At 49.4% G+C, this 20637-nt stretch overlaps 1 protein-coding gene across 3 annotated transcripts in view; it reads right to left on the bottom strand.

Annotated features, from left to right (window-relative positions):
- The window catches only part of ANKS6 (ankyrin repeat and sterile alpha motif domain containing 6), a 63263-nt gene that overhangs the window by 34264 nt on the left and 8362 nt on the right, over positions 1-20637 (bottom strand). For all 3 annotated transcript variants that reach the window (XM_088838002.1, XM_055427129.2, XM_055427128.2), the window contains exons 3-11: positions 16367-16411; positions 15474-15678; positions 14602-14708; positions 12817-12965; positions 11087-11285; positions 10238-10287; positions 6716-6919; positions 5524-5677; positions 1354-1523 (exon numbers count right to left, since the gene is read on the bottom strand). In XM_088838002.1, coding sequence (XP_088694128.1) covers positions 1354-1523; positions 5524-5677; positions 6716-6919; positions 10238-10287; positions 11087-11285; positions 12817-12965; positions 14602-14708; positions 15474-15678; positions 16367-16411 — 1283 coding nt within the window. The remainder of the gene's footprint in view (positions 1-1353; positions 1524-5523; positions 5678-6715; positions 6920-10237; positions 10288-11086; positions 11286-12816; positions 12966-14601; positions 14709-15473; positions 15679-16366; positions 16412-20637) is intronic.

Below are 20637 nucleotides of genomic sequence, written 5' to 3' on the forward strand. Positions count from 1 at the left end.
GTGCCTGGACTTGAGGTCCTCTCAGAAGAGGGAATGGGCTATGACACCCCTATGGAGAATCCAGGGAACCACCTGTTAAAGGAGCCAGTTCATGTTCATGACTAGGACCCACACTCTGGGGCTTACTCCATTATTGAACCCAGGTGGAGGGACTAAGGAGGTGGAGGGGGCAGATTCTGAAGACACTGGGAGACCTCCACTCCCTGAGGCATGTGGGATTTCTCACCCATTGCAAACCCCACAGGTGCTAACAATGTGGTAACTGCTCTGTGCTTGCATACTAAGTTGCTTCAGCCGTGTCTGACTCTTTGCAACCCCATGGACTGTAGCCCACCAGGCTCCTCTGTCCATGGGATTCTCTAGGCAAGAATACTGGAGGGGGTTGTCACGCCCTCCTCCAGGGGATCTTCCCAACCCAGGAATCGAACCCATGTCTCTTATGTCTTCTGCATTGGCAGGCAGGTTCTTTACTCCTAGGGCCACCTAAGAAGCCTCGTAACTGCTCTGGGGCTCATTAATGGAGGCAGATGAGTCCTCAGCTCTGTCCTGCTCACCATCCTTCCTACAGCTCCTTTCCTATGCCACACACTCACCTCTGGAGCCCTGCATACGCCATCACCTTACCCTGGGACAGTCTCACCCCATCCCACCCTTGCCCTTCAGATCTTCATTGAGATGTCACTGATGCCCTCAAGGATCGGCAAGGACACATGCCCCATAGCATCCTCCCTTCTCCATGAGACACACTGCTGTGTCTGTAGTGACACCAAGAGAACAGTCACCAACCCCTTCATTCACTGCTGGATCCTCACTGCTGGAAGTGAGCACAGAGCAGATGCTCCAAAGATGTGGCGAGTGGAAGGATAAGGTAGGAGGGTGATTACTGCTATGACTGTCGACAGTAACACCCGACGCTTACACAGGTGTACCAGGTGCCAGCCCCATTCTAAATGCCAAAATGTAAGGCTGAGATAAGAACCCAGGCAGTTGCTCCTGAAACCACTAGGAACCCTTTGGCTCTAAATCAACAAACAAAAACATGTGTTGTGTGAGACTGGATGACCAGCACAGGGTTGTGAACCTCGTGCTCACCCCGGCAGCACCCCGCACCTCTGCACCCGTCCTACCTGGAGGTGTCTTGGAGATCAGGTGGGAGGTGAACACGAGTGCACACAACACCAAGGGCATAGGGTATGATCTTGGAAACCACCCTTCTTGGAAAGCCCAAGGGCAGCCGGATGGAAGGTTTAGTCTGTCCCATGACAGCAGCACTGCCCATACTCCCCAGGGTGTCAACGGTGCTGGGACAGGACCGATGAGCATCAGAAGGGGAGACGGAAACAGAACAAGCACCTTGCCACCAGGAACACTGCTGCCTGCTGGGGAGACCGGGAGTTCAGACGGGCTGGAGCTGGGCGCTGGCCCAACAGGACTTGACCGATGGCTAGGCTTCTGCTCAGATAATCCGGCTGCTTTTTTCCTCTGGGCAGCAATCTGGGAGAGGACGCTGTCTATGCTGCCACCTGAGGAAAAAGAAAAGGAATGACTGCCAAGGTCCAGAGCACTGCAGCGTGGGCAGTGGGCATCAGGTGCTGACCCAGCTGAGCCGAAACCATGCTGCCCAGACCATCCCCTGGCTCTGGGTCAGGGCTGACCACAGGACTGCGTATGACAACTAGCAGGTGGACAGGCCACCAAGGCTCCAGTTTGTCCTCGCTTTCCACCACGCCATGGCCAACTCAGTCGGCCTTCAGCAGGCCAAACACCAGGCCAGCCCTGGGTTACCACGGCAGCCCCTCCCAGCGCCTTCTGACTGCTACACAAACTGCCCCACCAGGGCTCCTCCAGCACCATCCAACACCATCCCCATCTCCCCAGTCTGAACCTTCACATCCCCAGCTACTCCCACAGTTTGTGTCAATAGCTTTCTCACTCCATAACACTCAGGGGCTCAGCTTCCTTGATTGAATCCTGATTGCCATGATCCCTCTCCCTGTTTCTCCAAACCTCCCAGCAACCTTGAATTGTGATGAAGGGAAAGGGGAAAATGATAATATCCAGGGCTAGGGAGGGCATCAGAGGGGAAACACTGATAACTATGATTTACAGGGCACTGACCAGGTGTCAGGCACTGCTGTAAATATTTTACATGAATAAACAGGGCTGTTCTGGAGGGCAAAATGGAAAGCTTCAAAAACAGACAAACCCATTGACCCCGCTACCGATTCAGAGGCACTTACATTAAGCAAATCACTAAGCAAATGTGTAAGCCCAGCACTCTGAAGCCATTACTTAGAGTGGGATCTACAGGAGCAAAAATCTGGAACAGCCTCAGTGCTCAACAAGAGGGAACTGGTTAATTAAAATGGTGACACCTCACATGAGTGGAAGGCTGTTTGGTTATTTAAAAGATGCTGTCCACAGGGAACTCTGTTCAATGTTATGTGGCAGCCTGGATGGGAAGGGAGTTTGGGAAAGAATGGATACATGCATATGTATGGCTAAGTCCCTTTCAGGCTGTCCACCTGAACATATCACAACATTGTTAACTGGCTATGTGCTAAATCACTTCAGTCGTGTCCAACTCTTTGCAATGCTATGGACTGTAGCCCACCGGGCTCTTCTGTCCATGGGATCTCCAGGCAAGATTACTGGAGTGGGTTGTCATGCCCTCTTTCAGTCCTACTTCAATATAAAATAAAAAGTTTTTAAAAATGAAAGAATGTGTAGATACACGTGTATTGGCATAAAAAGGTGGTTACAACATGGAAACAGGCACAAAGAGGGAAAAGGTCATAAAGCAGAGTATACTCAGAAGTCAGCCTGCCTGCATGTGGGTCTGGCTCTGCTGTTTCACTGCTGTGTGACTCTGGCTGAGTTAATTTAACTCCCCTGAGCCCCAGCTCCCCCTTCTGGAGACTGGGGAGGATACCTCACAGGTTGTTGGAGAACTGAAGATGATCCACTTACAGGGCACTGTGCCTGGCACACACTAAGTGCTCAAAAAATTCTTCTTCTTTCATAAATAAGCGAAATGTACCTTGCAAGATATACATCAAAATACTAACAATGATTCCTAGTGGGTGAGATTACACTTTTTTTTGCATTTTGCTTTAGCTGGTTTTCAAGCTTTCCCACAAGAAGCATGCATTACATTCCTATGTAATGGCATAAAGCATGGTTCAGTTCAGTTCAGTTCAGTCGCTCAGTCGAGTCCGACTCTTTGCGACCCCATGAATCACAGCATGCTAGGCCTCCCTGTCCATCACCAACTCCCGGAGTTCACTCAAACTCATGACCATTGAGTCGGTGATGCCATCCAGCCATCTCATTCTCTGTCGTCCCCTTCTCCTACCACCCCCAATCCCTCCTAGCATCTGACTCTTTTCCAGTGAGTCAACTCGTTGCATGAGGTGGCCAAAGTATTGCAGTTTCAGCTTTAGCATCAGTCCTTCCAATGAACACCCAGGATTGATCTCCGTTAGAATGGACTGGTTGGATCTCCTTGCAGTCCAAGGGACTCTCAAGAGTCTTCTCGAACACCACAGTTCAAAAGCATCAATTCTTCAGCGATCAGCCTTCTTCACAGTCCAACTCTCACATCCATACATGACCACGGGAAAAACCATTGCCTTGACTAGACGGACCTTGGTTGGCAAAGTAATGTCTCTGCTTTTTAATATGCTGTCTAGGTTGGTCATAACTTTCCTTCCAAGGAGTAAGTGTCTTTTAATTTCTTGGCTGCAATCAGCATCTGCAGTGATTTTGGAGCCCAAAAAAATAAAGTCTGACACTGTTTCCACTGTTTCCCCATCTATTTCCCATGAAGTGATAGGACCAGATGCCATGATCTTCGTTTTCTGAATGCTGAGCTTCAAGCCAACCTTTTCACTCTCCTCTTTCACTTTCATCAAGAGGCTTTTGAGTTCCTCTTCACTTTCTGCCATAAGGGTGGTGTTATCTGCATATGTGAGGTTATTGATATTTCTCCCGGCAATCTTGATTCCAGCTTGTGCTTCATCCAGCCCAGCGTTCCTCATGATGTACTCTGCATAGAAGTTAAATAAGCAGGGTGACAATATACAACCTTGACGTACTCCTTTTCCTATTTGGAACCAGTCTGTTGTTCCATGTCCAGTTCTAACTGTTGCTTCCTGACCTGCATACAGGTTTCTCAAGAGGCAGGTCAGGTGGTCTGGGATTCCTATCTCTTTCAGAATGTTCCACAGTTTGTTGTGATCCACACAGTCAAAGGCTTTGGCATAGTCAATGAAGCAGAAATAGATGTTTTTCTGGAACTCTCTTGCTTTCTCCATGATCCAGTGGATGTTGGCAATTTGATCTCTGGTGCCTATGCCTTTTCTAAAACCTGCTTGAACATCTGGAAGTTCACAGTTCACATATTGCTGAAGCCTGGCTTGGAGAATTTTGAGCATGACTTTACTAGCGTGTGAGATGAGTGCAAATGTGCGGTAGTTTGAGCATTCTTTGGCATTGCCTTTCTTTGGGATTGGAATGAAGACTGGCCTTTTCCAGTCCTGTGGCCACTGATGAGTTTTCCAAATTTAGCATGGTGCCTTCCTGCAAAGCTCGCTTTAGTTCATCCTGGATGCCCTAGGAGAAGACTAGAAAGTATCCTGTAACCAGCCTCATTACCTTTTTACATATTCTGTTTTGTTTGTTTGTTTTACAGTATTTACTATTCTCAGATTAAAAAAAAAAAAATTTGTCAGGCAAGAATACTGGAGCAGGATGCCATTTCCTTCAGGGGATCTTCCCGGATCAGGGAATGAACACATGTCTCTTGCATCCTCTGCATTGGCAGGTGGGTTCTTTACCACCATCATCACCTGGAAAGCCCCCACTTAAAAATCCATTCTTAGTTTTTTAAAAAAAATTATCTGTTTGCACCAGAATACAACTTCCTACAAAACTGACTGAATTTTTTATTGCTATGTGCTCTATTACCTAGACTTTGGCTTATATCTAATAAGTGGCCAGTAACATTTTCTGAAAGAATATGATAAATAAATGTAATGACTGAAAACAAGTAAACTTAAAGAGGAGGAAAGTATGCCATAAGCCCAAAACAACGGTAGGGCAAACGGCTTTGAATTTTAATTGTCACCTCCTTGCTGTGTACTTCTGGGCAAATCCATCAACCACTCTGATCTTCAGTTCCTTCATTTGTTCACTGAAGAATCAGCATGAGAAGACACCTAAGGTTTAACCTTCAAGGATTTTAAACACCACAAAAACACTATCCATTTCTCTTAGTTTCTTGCAAAATTTTCTAACAAAATTGACCATTACAGACTATCTCTTCCCTTACCACTCCTCACTCCCTTGCCTTAAGAAACTGCATAAAACAAACTCGGAATTGTGAATTCACTGAAAAATCCTTTAGGCACATCAAGGAGAAAGACAGTGTGCATGCAGTGGTCTCAAGGACTGTCTGCAGTTCACACCCTCAACGCTAAATGATCTTCCTACCTTCCTGGAGTGGGCTGCCCAGCTACCCACCTGAGCGGTTATGCAGCTCCCCACCATGCCTGCTCATGCCTCCTCCCCCACTGGAGCCACCAGAGGAATGAGGTGAGTGGTTGAAGTTTCCAGAATTGGCGGGGGAGGCTGGGCTTCTGGAGAGAGATGGAAATTTAACTGGCCTGACGAGAGTCTGCAAGAATAAGGCGGATATGGCAGTTAGCGTGTGCTGTTCATTCCTTCTGACACACAGGTCATGATGGGGAGGGCCCTAGAGTTCAGCTGGCCTATCCTAGCCGATGCTTGCTCAGTCTGCTAGAGGCCCCCAAGGGATGGGAGTGCACATCTACCTGGTGACAACTCGACCGACCATTAACTCAGGCTAATCACCTGTGACACCATTTCCCACAGGTCACCCACCTCCTCCCATGTGGAAGACTAACATAAACACATTTTGTCCACTTTAAACACTTCCAGGCACCAGAGCCTTGGTCTCCGACTAGTGATTTGGCATTACAACAGTCCAGGAAGGCAGCAGCAAGCACCAGGGGGTCAGACAGAGACGGGGGCTCTGAGTGTCTCCAGTCACTCAACACAAAGCAGCAAGGTCAGGGTCTAAGTCCCTGAATCTCCACTGTCTCCAGTCTACTCGTGTGGGTATCAGCTCTCACATTGAGAGGGACCACCTCAGTACATCACACAAACACATGAGGGCCACCAAGTCAGAAACCACCATGGTCAGAAGGACAGAAATCACACTCTGGTTGAGAGAAAACTCTAGGAGCACACAGTGGTCTCCAGTGTTTGAGTTTGGTCCTGAACCTGTACAATAATGTAGTGTGGAGCCTGATCAGAGCCAAGAACCTGACTTTTGGCCCCAGTATCCTCAACTCCACTTGGCTCGGTGACCTTCAGCAACTACCTCCGTTCTCTGGGCTGTTGCTTCATCTATTAAAGGGAAGGTTGGATTAGATCAGGTGTTCAACCTGTGTTCCTCAGAGCTCCAGGATTCCAAGGAGAGGGGCTTCCACTTTTGTTTACTCTAATCTGCTTACATATTAAATTCCTTTGTAGGGTTTCATTAGACAAAGGAGTATCACTCACTTAAAAGAAAAGAAAAAGCTACAGCCCCCCTAGATAAGAAGGGATCTGAGGTCCCTCTGCCTACAATCCATCATGACATTAGAGAGTGGTAGATGAAACATCAAAGTGTGTGAACTGGACAACTTACACTGTCTGTGCTCCCTCCACCTGTGGGGTGGCCTCTGCCAGCTCTCTGAGGCAGCACAGTCTTCATGGGGTCTGCCTTCCCGTTTTGACATGTCCGGGATCGATCCGAGCTCCACAGCTCAAAGCTGGAAGGGGGCAAGAAAGGGGGGATGACTGCCTTCAGCTTGTCGCTCGGGAGTCTGGTGAAGGGGGCTCCATTTCGAAGCTGAAAAAGACAGGCTGTGGGTTAGGCAAGCCCCAGGAGGGCTCCTGGCTCTGGGAGGAAGACTCCAGGTCTCTCCTGCTTCTCAGAGAACGGCAGCACCCCCGAACCCCATCACCCACCACAGCCAAGCCAGAAACCCATGTGATGTCCTCAGCTCTCCTACCAGCAACCGAGTGATACCCACGTCTGCTCTGCTCCACCCCGCCGGGTTCTCTTGGGCCTGTGCACAGCAACAAGACTAGCACAGGGGGAGGGACTGCAGAGAGCCATGGGGGAGCCTAGAAGTGCTGGGTGTGCTGTGTGGGAAAGGGCCCTGCAGACCAAGGGAATGGAAGGCAGGAAGGACTGGAGACAAGAGAAGCAAGACCAGTGTGCAGAACTGCAAGGAGCCTGGTGCAACCAGAGCCGGGGTTCCGGGAGGAGGGCATGAAGGCACTGGCAGGCCCAGAAAGGCTCTCTGCAAGCCCCGCAGACACTCCCATCCCCCATCCCACCACCTCGTTCCTGCTCTAGCCACACCTCCCCCTGCTGACATTTTTAACTGCAATTTTATTTATTTTAAGTTTTGAAAATGCGATTTGGGGTCAGTATAAAATCCACACCATGATGACTGGTGGATCGTCAAGGAAAAGCTTTCACATGGTCCACAGTAACTTTAATTAAGAAAAGACAGCGAACTTGGTGCCAGATGGTGCTTTGCAGGGAAGGGCATCCCACAGCTAAACCTGCCTCGGGAGCCGGGCAGTCGGGCATCTCCACAAGGATGGCTGCAAACGCCTACTCAGCAGAGCACCCTGGCCATCCTCCATCTGCCACCAGGCAGGTGGGCACACCGCCGCCCTCTGCAGGGCATAAGGAGGTGGGACAGGAGAGCAGCAAGACAGGAAGTGGGGAGCCTCCTGGGTTCCCACCCAGGCACTGTCCTGCTTTTCTGAGAGTCTGTGAATAAGGGCAGACCCCTCTGGACCTCAATAACCTCATCAGCATAAGGATAATTCATCAGAGCTGTGAAAACAAAAACTAGGAACCCCAAAGACCAGCAGGTCAGTCTTGGATAAAGAGATGATGGAATGTTAGATCATTTAGTCATTGGATGTGATGGGGCCAAAGAGTGTTTCTGACACAGAAAAGATGGTTATGACAAACTGTTAAAACAGCAGGTTCAGCACAATGGGGGAAGATAACAGTGCATCACCGACTCAATGGACATGAACCTAGGCAAACTCTGGGAGATAGTGAAGAACAGGGAGGTCTGGCATGCCACAGTCCATGGGGTCACAGGGTCGGACATGACTTAGCAACTGAACAAACAACGGTGCCTGACCTGGCATGGTTTTTTGGGATATAAGTGAGTGAATATATGTAAATTGCAGCAAATACTTAATAAGCATTTGGCTGGTACATATTTACTGCCGTGCTAAGTATTTGTTTATTATATATAGCATGATATCATATTCATAGATACAAAAAATGATTAGGAAAAATACTCAAAAGATATATGCCACAACATGTCAATCATGATGATATATGGATGTGTGACCAAGGGCAATTTTTTTCTTTATACTTTACTGCATCTTCCAAAATTTCAATAAAAGCATTTCTGTCTACATACTGAAAGCAATTATTGCTATTTAATAACATAATCAAATGTTGTAAGTCCCACGGTCAGTGTGCAGACACCAATTTATACCTATCTCACAGCAGGGCAGAGCAGACAGACCCCATCAGGGCCCCAAAGATCCTGGGGCAGCCTAGTTCTTTGGGGGCACCTCTACTAGCTCCCTTCTTCCCTTCAACACTGCCCTCTCCTGGCCAGCCTTCAGATTAGGGCTTCAGAGTTAAAGGGACTTGAGCCCAACTCCAACCAGAAGACTCTCATTTCAGAGAAGAGAAATGAAGCCCAGAGAAGTGAGGTAACACATCCAAGGTCACACAGCAGATAAATAAGCGTTCACTCTGGGTCAGACATTATGTTAAGATCTTCCTGGGGATGATACTTAAAACCCACAACCATGAGGGATAGCATCTCCTACGTAAGAGAAGGCTGCCGCTGGTGCTAAGTCACTTCAGTCGTGTCCGACTCTGTGTGACCCCATAGACGGAAGGAAGCCCACCAGGCTCCCCCATCCCTGGGATTCTCCAGGCAAGAACACTGGAGTGGGTTGCCATTTCCTTCTCCAAAGAGAAGGCTGCTGCTGCTGCTAAGTCACTTCAGTCGTGTTCGACTCTGTGCGACCCCATAGATGGAAGCCCACCAGGCTCCCCCGTCCCTGGGATTCTCCGGGCAAGAACACTGGAGTGGGTTGCCATTTCCCCCTCCAATGCATGAAAATGAAAAGTGAAAGTGAAGTCGCTCAGTCGTGTCCGACCCTTAGCGACCCCACGGACTGCAGCCTACCAGGCTCCTCCGTCCATGGGATTTTCTAGGCAAGAGTACTGGAGTGGCTTGCCATTGAGCTATCACCTAATATCCATCCTCCATATCTCCCTCGCAGACACACCTGATAGATAAGCACACTACCAACTTGGAACAAAGACTTCTATGCAGTGTGAATGGGCCATGTGACTAAATTCTGGCCCATATAATGTAAACAAAAAGTGATGTGTGAATTTCCAGGAAACTTCTTTACAGATACCTGACCTGTGCCCATGATCACCTCTTCTCCAGTCATCTTTGCTGTCACCTGGAATGAAGCAGTAATGGATGGAGCTCTGGCAGCTGTCTTAGACCAAGAGATAACCTTGGTAGTAGAAGCCATGCCAGGGAGACCAACAGGTAAAAGGAACCTAGGTCCCTAATTCTATAGATCAATGAACGAGTCTTGAACTTCACTTACTTGAGAGAAATATGCTGTCAAATATATGCCAATCATTTGGGGGTTTCATTACTCATAGCTGAACCTAAAACTGATACATCTCTGATTTACAGATGAGGACACTGAGGCCTCTCTCAAGCTGGAAACATACTCTCTTCTTTGACTCCTCTCTCCTTGGCTCTCCATAACCAAAATGGTAAGTCCAATGTCACCATCAATTCCTACCCCGACACGGCCCCTGTACTCAGTGCCACCTCGCTGATAACAAGATCAGGGCTTAGCCCTGGCTGCTAAGCACCAGCACAGCCTTACCCAGAATTTAGGGCTGGCATCTATTCTGATTCCTTGGTGCCAGAGATATACCCATTGCTACACATTTTGACATCGACCCCATCTGTAACCACCACAAAGAAAGACAAATGTGCCCACATCCCTCTTTATAAATCAATCCACTAACGATTGGAAGAGACCTGAAATGCTTTTAGAAAAGCCCCACACTCACCATGGTTGTCAATAACACATCTTCCTTTTCTCCTCTTGTGCTCCCAGTACCTGAGAAACAAATGGAAGTTTCCTGAAATGACCCCCTCCCCCAACCATAACGAATTCACAGCATGACGACAAGTGACCAGGTCAGCCTTCATCCTGGAAAACCAACTCTCTTGAGTGATTAAATATTTAATAATAATTGGTATTCAATATTTGAAGAGAAGGGAAGCATTTAAAAGCTATCTTAGAGTGTGTTTGCAGCTTTTCCATAAACCATTGTCATGCTGGGTCAGACAGTGGTATGTCGAGCTCAATAGTCTGTCTCAAACAATGGTACCCAAGGAACTAGTCCGGGTGTTGAGAGTCGGACTGTTAGAACGGATCTGACCTAATCAATTTTCCAGTGTGGGAATCTTCTTCAGTGCCCTGGCAAAGTCATCCAAGCTGCTGAATACTTCCAGTGGTGGGGAGCGCACTATCTCCACTCCAACCCCAGTAACTCGCTCTACTTCAGAACACTGCTGGTGGGTGCAGACCAATCACATCTGGCAAGCAGGAAAACTGCCGACCGAAGGCCAGGGAGAGACAGTGACTGTCAAAGGTTTCTCAACAGGGCACACAGGTCAGGAAACTGGGACTTGCTGCCAGCCTCCCCATTCTACCCTTAGCAGTCAGTCCCTTAGAGGAACTCCTGTCCCTTAAGTCTTCACCGAACTGGCCATTCTGCGCCAGTGTCACATCCCAACATCATCTTCTCTCTGCCATCAGCCCAGGAGGTGGGATGAAGGGCGGAGGAAGAGGGCAAAGAGGTGCAGGTTTTGACCATTCTGGAAATTCTACTGCATATGCAACTTTTTCTTACCATTGTCTTTGGTCATGGGGGCCACATCGGGGAGCCCAGAGCGGCTGGTCTTATCCAGGGGTGCCGCCCTCATTGTGGAGTCCAGTGCTGGCTCTGGCTCATCACAGAAAGGCAATGGCTGATTGCTGGACAGCCCACGTGGCAGTGTCTGCATCAGTTTAAGCTTCCGGAACCGATTAGACATTCGGTTCCACCAGGACTGCCAAGGGAATGCACAGCAGAGGTCAAGCCACAACAACACCAAGCCCAGGCAGAACAACCACACTCCACACGTGCCCCACCCCCCCGCTTCCTGGGCCCACTGCAGGCATTTCCCATTGACTACAGTACCCTTAGTTCTCTCTAAATCCTTCCTGACCCAGCCTGCAGGGGGCCTTTCCAGTGGTCTGGAGGTGGCAGGGAACCCAATTTGCAAACGCTCTGCATCAGTCTCCTCATTGCACGGTCTGAGACACAGAGACCCAGCGATGTCAACTTGCTGGACGTCTTAGAGTCCAACAGGGACGGACAGATGGACACAGAGGCAACACCAAACACCTTAACACCTCAAACTGCATAACCTCCTTCCCCTATTCCAGCAACAATGTGAGAGCTATCAGGTTGTCCACTCCAAGGCGTGGGCCATCTGCTCCTGCAGCTGACGCCTCTTCACCTAGAGAGAGGACAGGTGCCACCCCCAGGGCATCTACACAACCCCACGAGAGCTCAGAGGTTACTGGCATGGCACCAAAGGAAGGCTGCCGGGCCCTGGTCTGCAGAGATGGCAGTGAGGCAAGGACGATGAGATCTATGCAAACAACACTGAGAGGAAGGATCCAGGGCCTTGGGTGAGCAACAGACATGAGAAGAATGCCAAGTCTGCAGATCTGAGAAAGTGCTGGAACCCCAGCCAGGAAAAGGGAAAAAATAATTTTGATTTTCAACAAGCAGTGCGGGGCTGGGAGGATAAGACATTCAAAGAGAAACATTCAACTTGCAGTTTAGAAATAAGCAGCTGGAGCTTGGTTCTGGGGCTTCCAGCAGCAGCTGATAGGGGCCTGTGGACCACAGAGTGGTCGTAGAATGTGCAGTCAGCAAATGCTGTCCACACTGAAGCACAGGCCACAGACAGATGGCCAGGGAGGAGAGGTATTCAAGGCTGGCCGGCTCAGCACTACATCACGCGAAAAATGTTAACCATCCTCTACATTTATAAATTGCATCTCTGCATCAAAATCTGGGTTTTTAGTTTCTCCTGAAAACGATGGGAAGATGTAGCAACATGGACCCACACACTTGCAAGCAGCCACTACTGCCACAAAGTGGTTATGATCACCTCCATTTTCCCTGGTCACCACCGTTCCCTACTGCTCACCTCCAGTTTACTTCCTGCCCCTACTTGTTGCTGCTGCTAAGTCACTTCAGTCGTGTCTGACTCTGTGTGACCCCACAGACGGAAGCCCACCAGGCTCCCCCATCCCTGGGATTCTCCAGGCAAGAACACCGGAGTGGGTTGCCATTTCCCTCTCCAATGTGTGAAAGTGAAAAGTGAAAGTGAAGTCGCTCAGTCGTGTCCGACCCTTAGCGACCCCACGGACTGCAGCCTACCAGGCTCCTCCATCCATGGGATTTTCCCTACTTGTTACCCTGTCCTAAAGCAGTTCTGGGTAAAAAGGAAGTGGCAAGCATCTTCCTGCTTCACCTATTCATGCATGGCTCTCTGACGCTCTTTAAGACAGAAAAAGGCAAACCTTGAGTCCGCCTTTGTCATCAGGCAGCACCGGGACACTCCAGGGCTGTCGGACCTTCGAGTGGGGCAGAGGTGGCGGGTGGCTGGGCCGGCCTTTGTCTTTATTCACCTGCATGCAGACAGATGCCAGCAGTCGAACAAGTTCCGTGTCTATGGACACAAAAGGCAGCCTTTTACCTGCAAATATGTCTGTTGGGCCATGGGGGGAGGGGTCTCAAGACGACCCCCAGCAGCCTGAGAACTCAGTCCCGCAACACCAGCGCTTGTGTTACTCCAGGATCAAGGTGTCCCTGCCTCTCCACTGGCTCTTCAGAAGGGGCAAACATGGCAGCAGGGTTTAATCCACTTAAACAGAAATAAAAACCAGATGCCCTGTCCTACCAGGAGGGCAGAGGGGTGGAGTGTTTAAAAAGTAGAGGCTCTACAGCCCCTGTTCTTCCCAGGTTGTGTAACTGCAGGTCAATTAAGGGGTGACAGTACCCACCACACAAAGGTGTCTGAAGGATCTGTGGGAATTCCTAACATATGGTAAGTGCTTAAGAAAGATTAAATAGTATTAGTTATTATTAACTCAACTAGGCTATTAAAAAAGCAACAAGCAGGATTGAGAAGAAAATACTATGAACTATGAATATGCTTTTCTCTTGACTGTTGCTTTTTTGTTTTTTCTCTAGCATGTGTCTCTTTGAAAATTTCAGGCAAAAACTTCATTTGAAAACCAACTAGAAAAAAAAATCCACTGGGGTAGGTTGTTTTACTGGGAAAGGCAGGGAGGGAGAATGGGGGGAAGGAAGAGACACAGTGGAAGAGATGAAGCTGTCAGAGAAAAGCCCGTGTGCGATGCAGCCCAGGGTCCCTGGCAGACTGCATGCAAGAAGTGAGACCACACTGCACGCAAGGAGTGAGACCATGGGACCTGGGTGGAGGGCTCCACCTCTCCAGCCAGGGTCAGTTACTCCTGGACACATCCTTTCTGTGAGGATAAGATGGAACCAGCACGTATCTGTGACAAGGGGGTACCACAGGAGGGGAGGGTGAGGGGGTGGCAGTGCTGGTGGTGAGGAACGGCACTTGGCCTGCTGCCCCTGTACTGAGAGAGGCAGCGGGAGCCCCTCCACTCACGGAGGCAGAATCCTCCCCTCCCCAAGTCAGCAGGGTAGGATCCAGCTCAGGACTCAGAGGCTGTGCGTCAAAAGAGCCTCCCAGCTTCTTCCTCTCTGGACTAAAACTTGGGGGTCCCAAGAGAGATGACAGGTAGAGAGACCCCTTACCCCTTGAGTTAGCTAATGGAAAGCCACAGGTTCCAGAGGAAGGCCTGTCAAAGTGGCAGAGGGTCCGAGGCCCTAGCAGGTGCTAGCTGGGGGTTAGTAATGTTGACAAGACCCTTCACCTGGAGCTTCCACCTACACAATAAGCCAAGGCGGTCACTGTTTTGTCTAGTCTCCTTGTCCACAGGGGCCTGTTTCCTCCTGAGTCACTCAGTTTCTAGCTGAAAGGCACAGATACCATTCCAGGATTTGTGTGGATGGCCAAGGCCTTCCTGCCTGGAGACTCCTGGAAGGCTGGAGCCAGAAGAGGCCTCAGGGACTAGCTGGTCCCAGCTGTGCCCATTCTCCCCAATGGCCTTCACCTGGGAGAAGTGAAGACTTGCCTGAGGCTGTGTGGGGAGCTCTAGGGAGTTGAGAGTGGCTTCTACCTTGAACAAGCAAGTGCTTACACACAGGGGATGATCTGGATTCCCAGCCAGAAAACCCAGGTTTAAAATGCTTTTCCTAAAACAACCCACCAGGATCGCTCAGCAGCATCACGAGGTCAAAGGCTGTGTACCCATTTTTTGCACGAAGAGTAACATCAGCTCCTTGGTTTAGCAGATATTTGACAATCTCTTTGTTCCTGTGGAAGAAGAAAAAGCCAGAGTGAGACCCGCTGAAAGGGAAAGTGTGCCCTTGCTCCTGGGCAATATGAGCGGTGGCTTTAACTCCAGCAGCATCTGTGCTCGTGAAAGAGGGCTCAGAAAGCTGTCTCCCAGCCCTTGTTCCTTACCCTGCGGGCAGTCACGACAGAAATCAAAGCCTGAGTGCTCCTTCCATGAATAAAATGAAAACACAAGGCTCTGCCCCAAAACCACTGGCTCCCAGGACCACACACAGACCCCACCCCTCCTGCCCCTCATTGGGACCTGATTGAAGTCCTCCGGCAGGCCAGAGACTTTGATGTGGAAGTCTGAGGATCAAATGAGGAAGATAACCACTTTCAGAGGACACAGAGGATCAGAGTGCTCTGATCACCTGAAGCAGGGCAAGGACGGAGCCCCTAATTTGGAATCAGATCACCACGAGCAGGTGCAAGGCTATATGCAGATCCCTGCCCCATGGTCAGCCTGCCCCAAGGAGGAGGCATCCAGGAAGGTAGAGGGGTGACTGGATGAGAAGGGATGCGGAAGCACCAGGTAACACTGCCGAGGCAATAGGAAATCTGGACACAAAGGGTAGGAACGCAGGACAGACCAAGCCTGCATCATTTTGAGTGTCTCAGCATCTTCACAATGGGCGGGGCGCTTATCTGTAGCATCTCAGGACCAGCAACCCATCAGGCACCCTATTTCAGCCCAGGGCATCCTCTTAGGTTCCCTGCTGAGGGGGTGGGGCTGGCGCTGACCCGTGGTAGGTAGCTTGCATGAGGGCTGTCCAGCCATGTGCACTGTCCTGCTTGTCCACGTCGGCATGCCTCTCCACCAGCAGCTGCACCAGAGGAAGCTGTCCCATGACAGCTGCCAGCATCAGTGGGGTGGCGCCATCCCCGTTAACCAGGTTCACATGGTTGGGGTCTTCATCAGCAATCTCTTTGACCAGCTGGAAGTTTCCTGCCAAAGAAGCAGAAGTCCTGGGGATCCACGGGCCTGGCACTGCAGGATGATTTACCCAGTGGTTTCCTGTAACAAATGAGCTGAGCCGGCCTCTGTACTGGGAGGCTGTGCCTCACAGGGGCTACAAAGATGAGTCAGAGGTAGCCCCCACTCTCCAATCCTTCAGTCTACAAGGGATGGAGGCAAGCACGCAAATAGCTTTACTGAAAGAGAGACGTGTTATTGATATCTTAAAAGAAGAGTGATGATGAGGGGCAATGCACATGCAGAAAGAGAGCCCGGGTCTCCCTAAGAGGTGAGGATCAGGGTGGGCTTCTTGGAGGTGGAGGTCTGTTTCAGAAGAGGCAATACTAGACTAAATAGCTCTTCATTACAAAGAGAGTGGAGTAGGTAGGTGGACAGCCAGGCATTTCAGAGGTAAGTAAAAGTTAGGACATAGCCACAGGGTCTAGCAGGGGAGGCAGGGGGGGCCTGAGAAAATATTCTGGAAGTTGTGTGCAGAGCACCATGACTGCCAGCCTCCAGGGTTTGAACCTCCCTTGGTGAAACCAGAGTCAGGAAACAACAAAACACCTGTTTCTTTCTCAAATACTCTGTGTGGCCTTGAAAAGGACTATCAATATTAGTTTGGGAGAAACAGTACTGTATTCTTAAATATCCAAAAAAGATTTTCTAAAGAGCTTACCCATTTTTAATGCGTGGAAAATATCAGGTCGCCTTTTCTCCTCATCTGGGTAAACAAAGATTTTTAAAAGTTAACCATGGAAAAGTGTAAAATAACAGAAAAGTCACAAGGGTGTAACGACCCAGCCTACCTTTAAAAATGATTTACTTTTCACAAGCAATCTAATCAGAGACCTAGGTAACTGACTAATTCCAGCAGCCCTTCTGGAAGGGTTATCGTCACACTGTCTGAAAACGCTTCAGAGACAGACTGTGGGAGGTAATCTGGCCAGGAAAACATGAATGAGCAGACCATTTCCGGATCCCACAACTCATAAAGCAGTCTTTTATAGGCATTTCAAATTTTAGAATGTCCTTTCTCAGATATAACGGAAAAGTATAGTCTTGGAAAAAATTGTATTCCTATGAAGATTTTAAGAAGAAACACTGATTCTTTTATTCTAAAAAGTAAATGTACAACCATGAAGTAATTCCAGAGCAGGTTTTCATTCTAATACCTAAAACACTGGGCAGCTAAGCCCAGAGGAGGTCATGGTTGCCAATGCTAATATTTGCTTTCTTTCTCAAATAAGCAGCCATCTGAGTGATTCTGAAGGTCACCCATGACCCAGACCTGCAGATACTCCCATCTGATGTCTTCATGCTGGGCCTCGCTGTACCCACCCAATGCCAGCCCCTTCCTTATCTGTTCTCCATCACCTTCCTTGAAGCTAGAGCTAGTGGGTAACCTGCTCCCTCCTATCAGAAAGTAGCCATCCTCATGACCAGTCTTCTCGCTGGTAAGAGTGAATGCAGGACTTCCTTTGACTAATACTACAGGATAGAGCAGCTGCAGGAGAAAACCTGGGACTCTGGGCCACATCCCTGGTCTTGATCAGCCTCTGCCAGCAGCTGGAAGAAGGTACAGAGTGACACAAGGAGTCTGGAGCCAGGGTATCCGGATCCACGTATTTCCAGAGAGATGTGTCTCCTCATCACTGATAATGCAGACAACATGCTAACATGGAGACCAGGTGGTGGCTGCAGGGGTGGATAATATAGATGGGAAAACACTCCAGAAATTTTTAAGCTCTATGCAAACAGCTTCCCTCATAGCTTAGTTGGTAAATCATCTGCCTGCAATGCAGGAGCCCCAGGTTCGATTCCTGGGTCGGGAAGATCCCCTAGAGAAGGAAATGGCAACCCATTCCAATATTCTTGCCTGGAGAATCCCATGGACAGAGGAGCCTGACAGGCTACAGTCCATGGGATTGCAAGAGTCAGACATGACTTAGTGACTAAACCACCACCACCACCACACAAACAGCAATTTTTGTTATCTTTCCTAGTGACCAGCACCCACCCCAGAAAGGGGACTAGTTAACTCCAGGGCACTTACAGGGCCATGGAACCAAGTGCCTAATTCTACCTTTGAGATACTATAAAGAAATGATTATGAAACTTCATTTTAAAAAATATGTCTCATTTCTTTAAGTGTTTAAGAGTCTAATTTGCTATAGGCCACAGCCTCCTTCACGCCAAGACTCTTTGACAGAAAAGAATTTGTCAACTGGGCCTAGCATTGGTTGCTAAGCAACCATCTGATACAAACGAATCACTGACAGTCTAGCCTAATCTCAGGAGGCCGGAGCAGCTATGCTCAATGCCCATTGACCCTGGGCTGGTCCCTTCCTGACTCTGGGCTCCAATTATTGCATCAATATCAGAGCAACTCCAGGGACCCCTCCACAGCCCAGGGAATGACCACAGTGGGGTTGAGGAGCGTGTCACAGTGACAGTTACAGCCTCAAGGGTACCCTGTCCTGCAGCTAATGTGAGGGAGAGAGCTGGGAGTCTCCAAGGCCCTGATGGGGGCGGGGGGCGGGTTTCCTAGCACCTCACAAAACGAGCTGGGGCCAAATACTATTTGTTTAATAATCTGTCATTATTAGTAACATGGCTCTTTTGACGGCTCTTCTCTGAGAGCCTAAAAATGGAGCACTTTCTCAGCTCCCGCAGCTCAGCTGAACTCTCAGCTCCTCTCGGGGACCACCCAATGACCTTGCTTCACATGGCGGCCTGCACCGCCCAGTACCTCCACTGCTCCCAAATCCTTCACCTTGCCCCTGTTCTCCACAGTACTACCACCCACCGTACTTCGTAACTTCTTTAACATGCTTATTTCCTATTTCTTGCCTGTCTCTCCTCCAGAAGCCAAGGTCCTCAAGGGCAGAGGTTGGATCTGGTTTGTTCACTGGTGCCTAGAATGGTACCTGGTACATTGGCAGTCAACAAATACTTGCAGAATACTGGAATGAACGAATGGTGAATACAAATCCATTTTGGTAGCGTCTGCTCACTGCTCTCTATGTGCCAGGCTCCGGGGTACTCCGGGGTACCACTGGCATTATCTTCCTACTGCTCATAGGACCTCACAAGGCAGGTGCATTCTTTACAGCTGCTTTATGAAAAAGGACATTGGAGTCCTAGAGGGACAATGAACATGCCGAGGCCTCCCAGCCACAAAGTGAGGGCTAAGCCTCACACCTGTGTCTGTTCGACAGGGAAGTCGGCTCGTAACCATGACCTGGTCCCGTCAATTACGACAGTGACAGTAAAGAGCGGCGGCAGCTGCCAGCATCTCTCACATGCTCTCTCTGGGCTGGGGTGACCTCGTTTGATCCTCACAGTGGTCCTGTGAGGCGGGAGGACTCCTGCCCCTCACTTAAGGGAGACAACATGGAAGCTTGGAGAACGGAGGCAACTGGTCCAAGGTCCCTCAGCCAGCACGGGCAAGGCCAGGTGGAGCCAGGTAGAGGAGGACCTTGGCTACACCCACCACTGTGTCTGCACCTTCACATTTTGAGGAGAAGAGGGCATTGCTTCCCCAGAGTGCCAGGGCAGTCCGTAAGGAGGCTTGTGGGGAGCTAAGACCCCAGAAACCTGGCTGGAGGAATCTGAGGAAGGAGGAATCTGCTGCACAAGAGGCACAGCTCAGCACCCATAGGTGGGGCACACGTCCCCAGCCAACCACTTCTAGGGCAGAGGCCTTGAGCAAGTCGCTTGATCCCCACCCTGAGCCTGACCTCCCTCACCTGCAACATGGATGAACGCCCCCAAGGTAAGAGCCTGCCCATCAGGCGTGGAGGCACAGCAGGGACAGGAGGAGGCAGTTCCCTTTCCCATCTTGGCTACAATCACACCACCCAAAGCCTTTAAGGGAGGGCAGCGGCCTTGAGTCAAGAAAAACACCCTGGGTGAGACTGGAGCTCTAACTTCTAACTGCACCTCTGCCCAGGACCTGATGCTGAACTGCCAAGTTCTGGCCAGAGGGCTCATGCACCAGAGGCCAGCTTGTTTTCTGCTCATGACCACCTGATAGCTGTCATTGCCTCCATTCTACACAAGAGACACAGGGAGGCTAAGAGAGAGTTACAAGTGTGTCCAGATCCCAGAGGCCCCACAAAGGCTAGAGCTGGTTGGGGTCGCATCCCCGTGCTCTTCCCACGGAACCCCCACCCTCTAAGTGTCACACAGCTTCTAACAGGTGTGCGACCTGCGACCAGCCTCTACTCCTCTCTGGCCCTCACTGTCCCCATCTGCGCAAAGGAAAGAGGCCTCCTGGCTTCAGGAAGATTTCCTTAGACTTTACTTCTTTACTTCTTTTTCCCTTCTGTTTTGGTGTTCTCTTCATTTTTGCCATCTCTCTGTTGTTACACGGTTTTACAGCATGTTTATCTCAGAGTTTTCTGACCAGAGAGTGTATTTCTAATAAGCATTTCTCAAATTTGCAACATCTTTTGATTGATGGTTTTTTTTTTTTTAAATGAGCCACTTGAATTTTTTTTAAGTTGAAGTGTAGTTGATTTACAATTTCATTGACGGGACTATTTGTATTCTCTGGATGGTATCAAACTTTGCAATACTTTCAAGTCTTTTTAGCCAGTTTGTCTGAAGATTGTTTCTTCCAATTTTTACCTTTCAGCCTTATATGCTCACATGCTGCAGCCTGGCCTTACAGCCCGGGCTGTCTCAGGAACAATGCAGAAATAAGACCCATTACTGACAGAGGGCACTGTGGCTGTGCGACTCTACATTACATGACTCTTTATACGTGATGAACTCGGGGTTTTGAAATGTGGTATGTTCTGTGGCAGATTTGCTAAGGATTGCTTAGACAGCTCTTTATATGCCAGAAAGATGGCAAAAAGAAAAAAGAAACAGGATACACTAATAGATGCTAAAAAACACAACTCAAAAGCAGGCTGAATTTTCTGTGAATTAGTCTTTGGG

This window comes from Moschus berezovskii, chromosome 7 (assembly GCF_049115385.1).
Source record: "Moschus berezovskii isolate FMDL1 chromosome 7, NW_MosBer_1.0, whole genome shotgun sequence".
NCBI classification, from domain to species: domain Eukaryota; kingdom Metazoa; phylum Chordata; class Mammalia; order Artiodactyla; family Moschidae; genus Moschus; species Moschus berezovskii.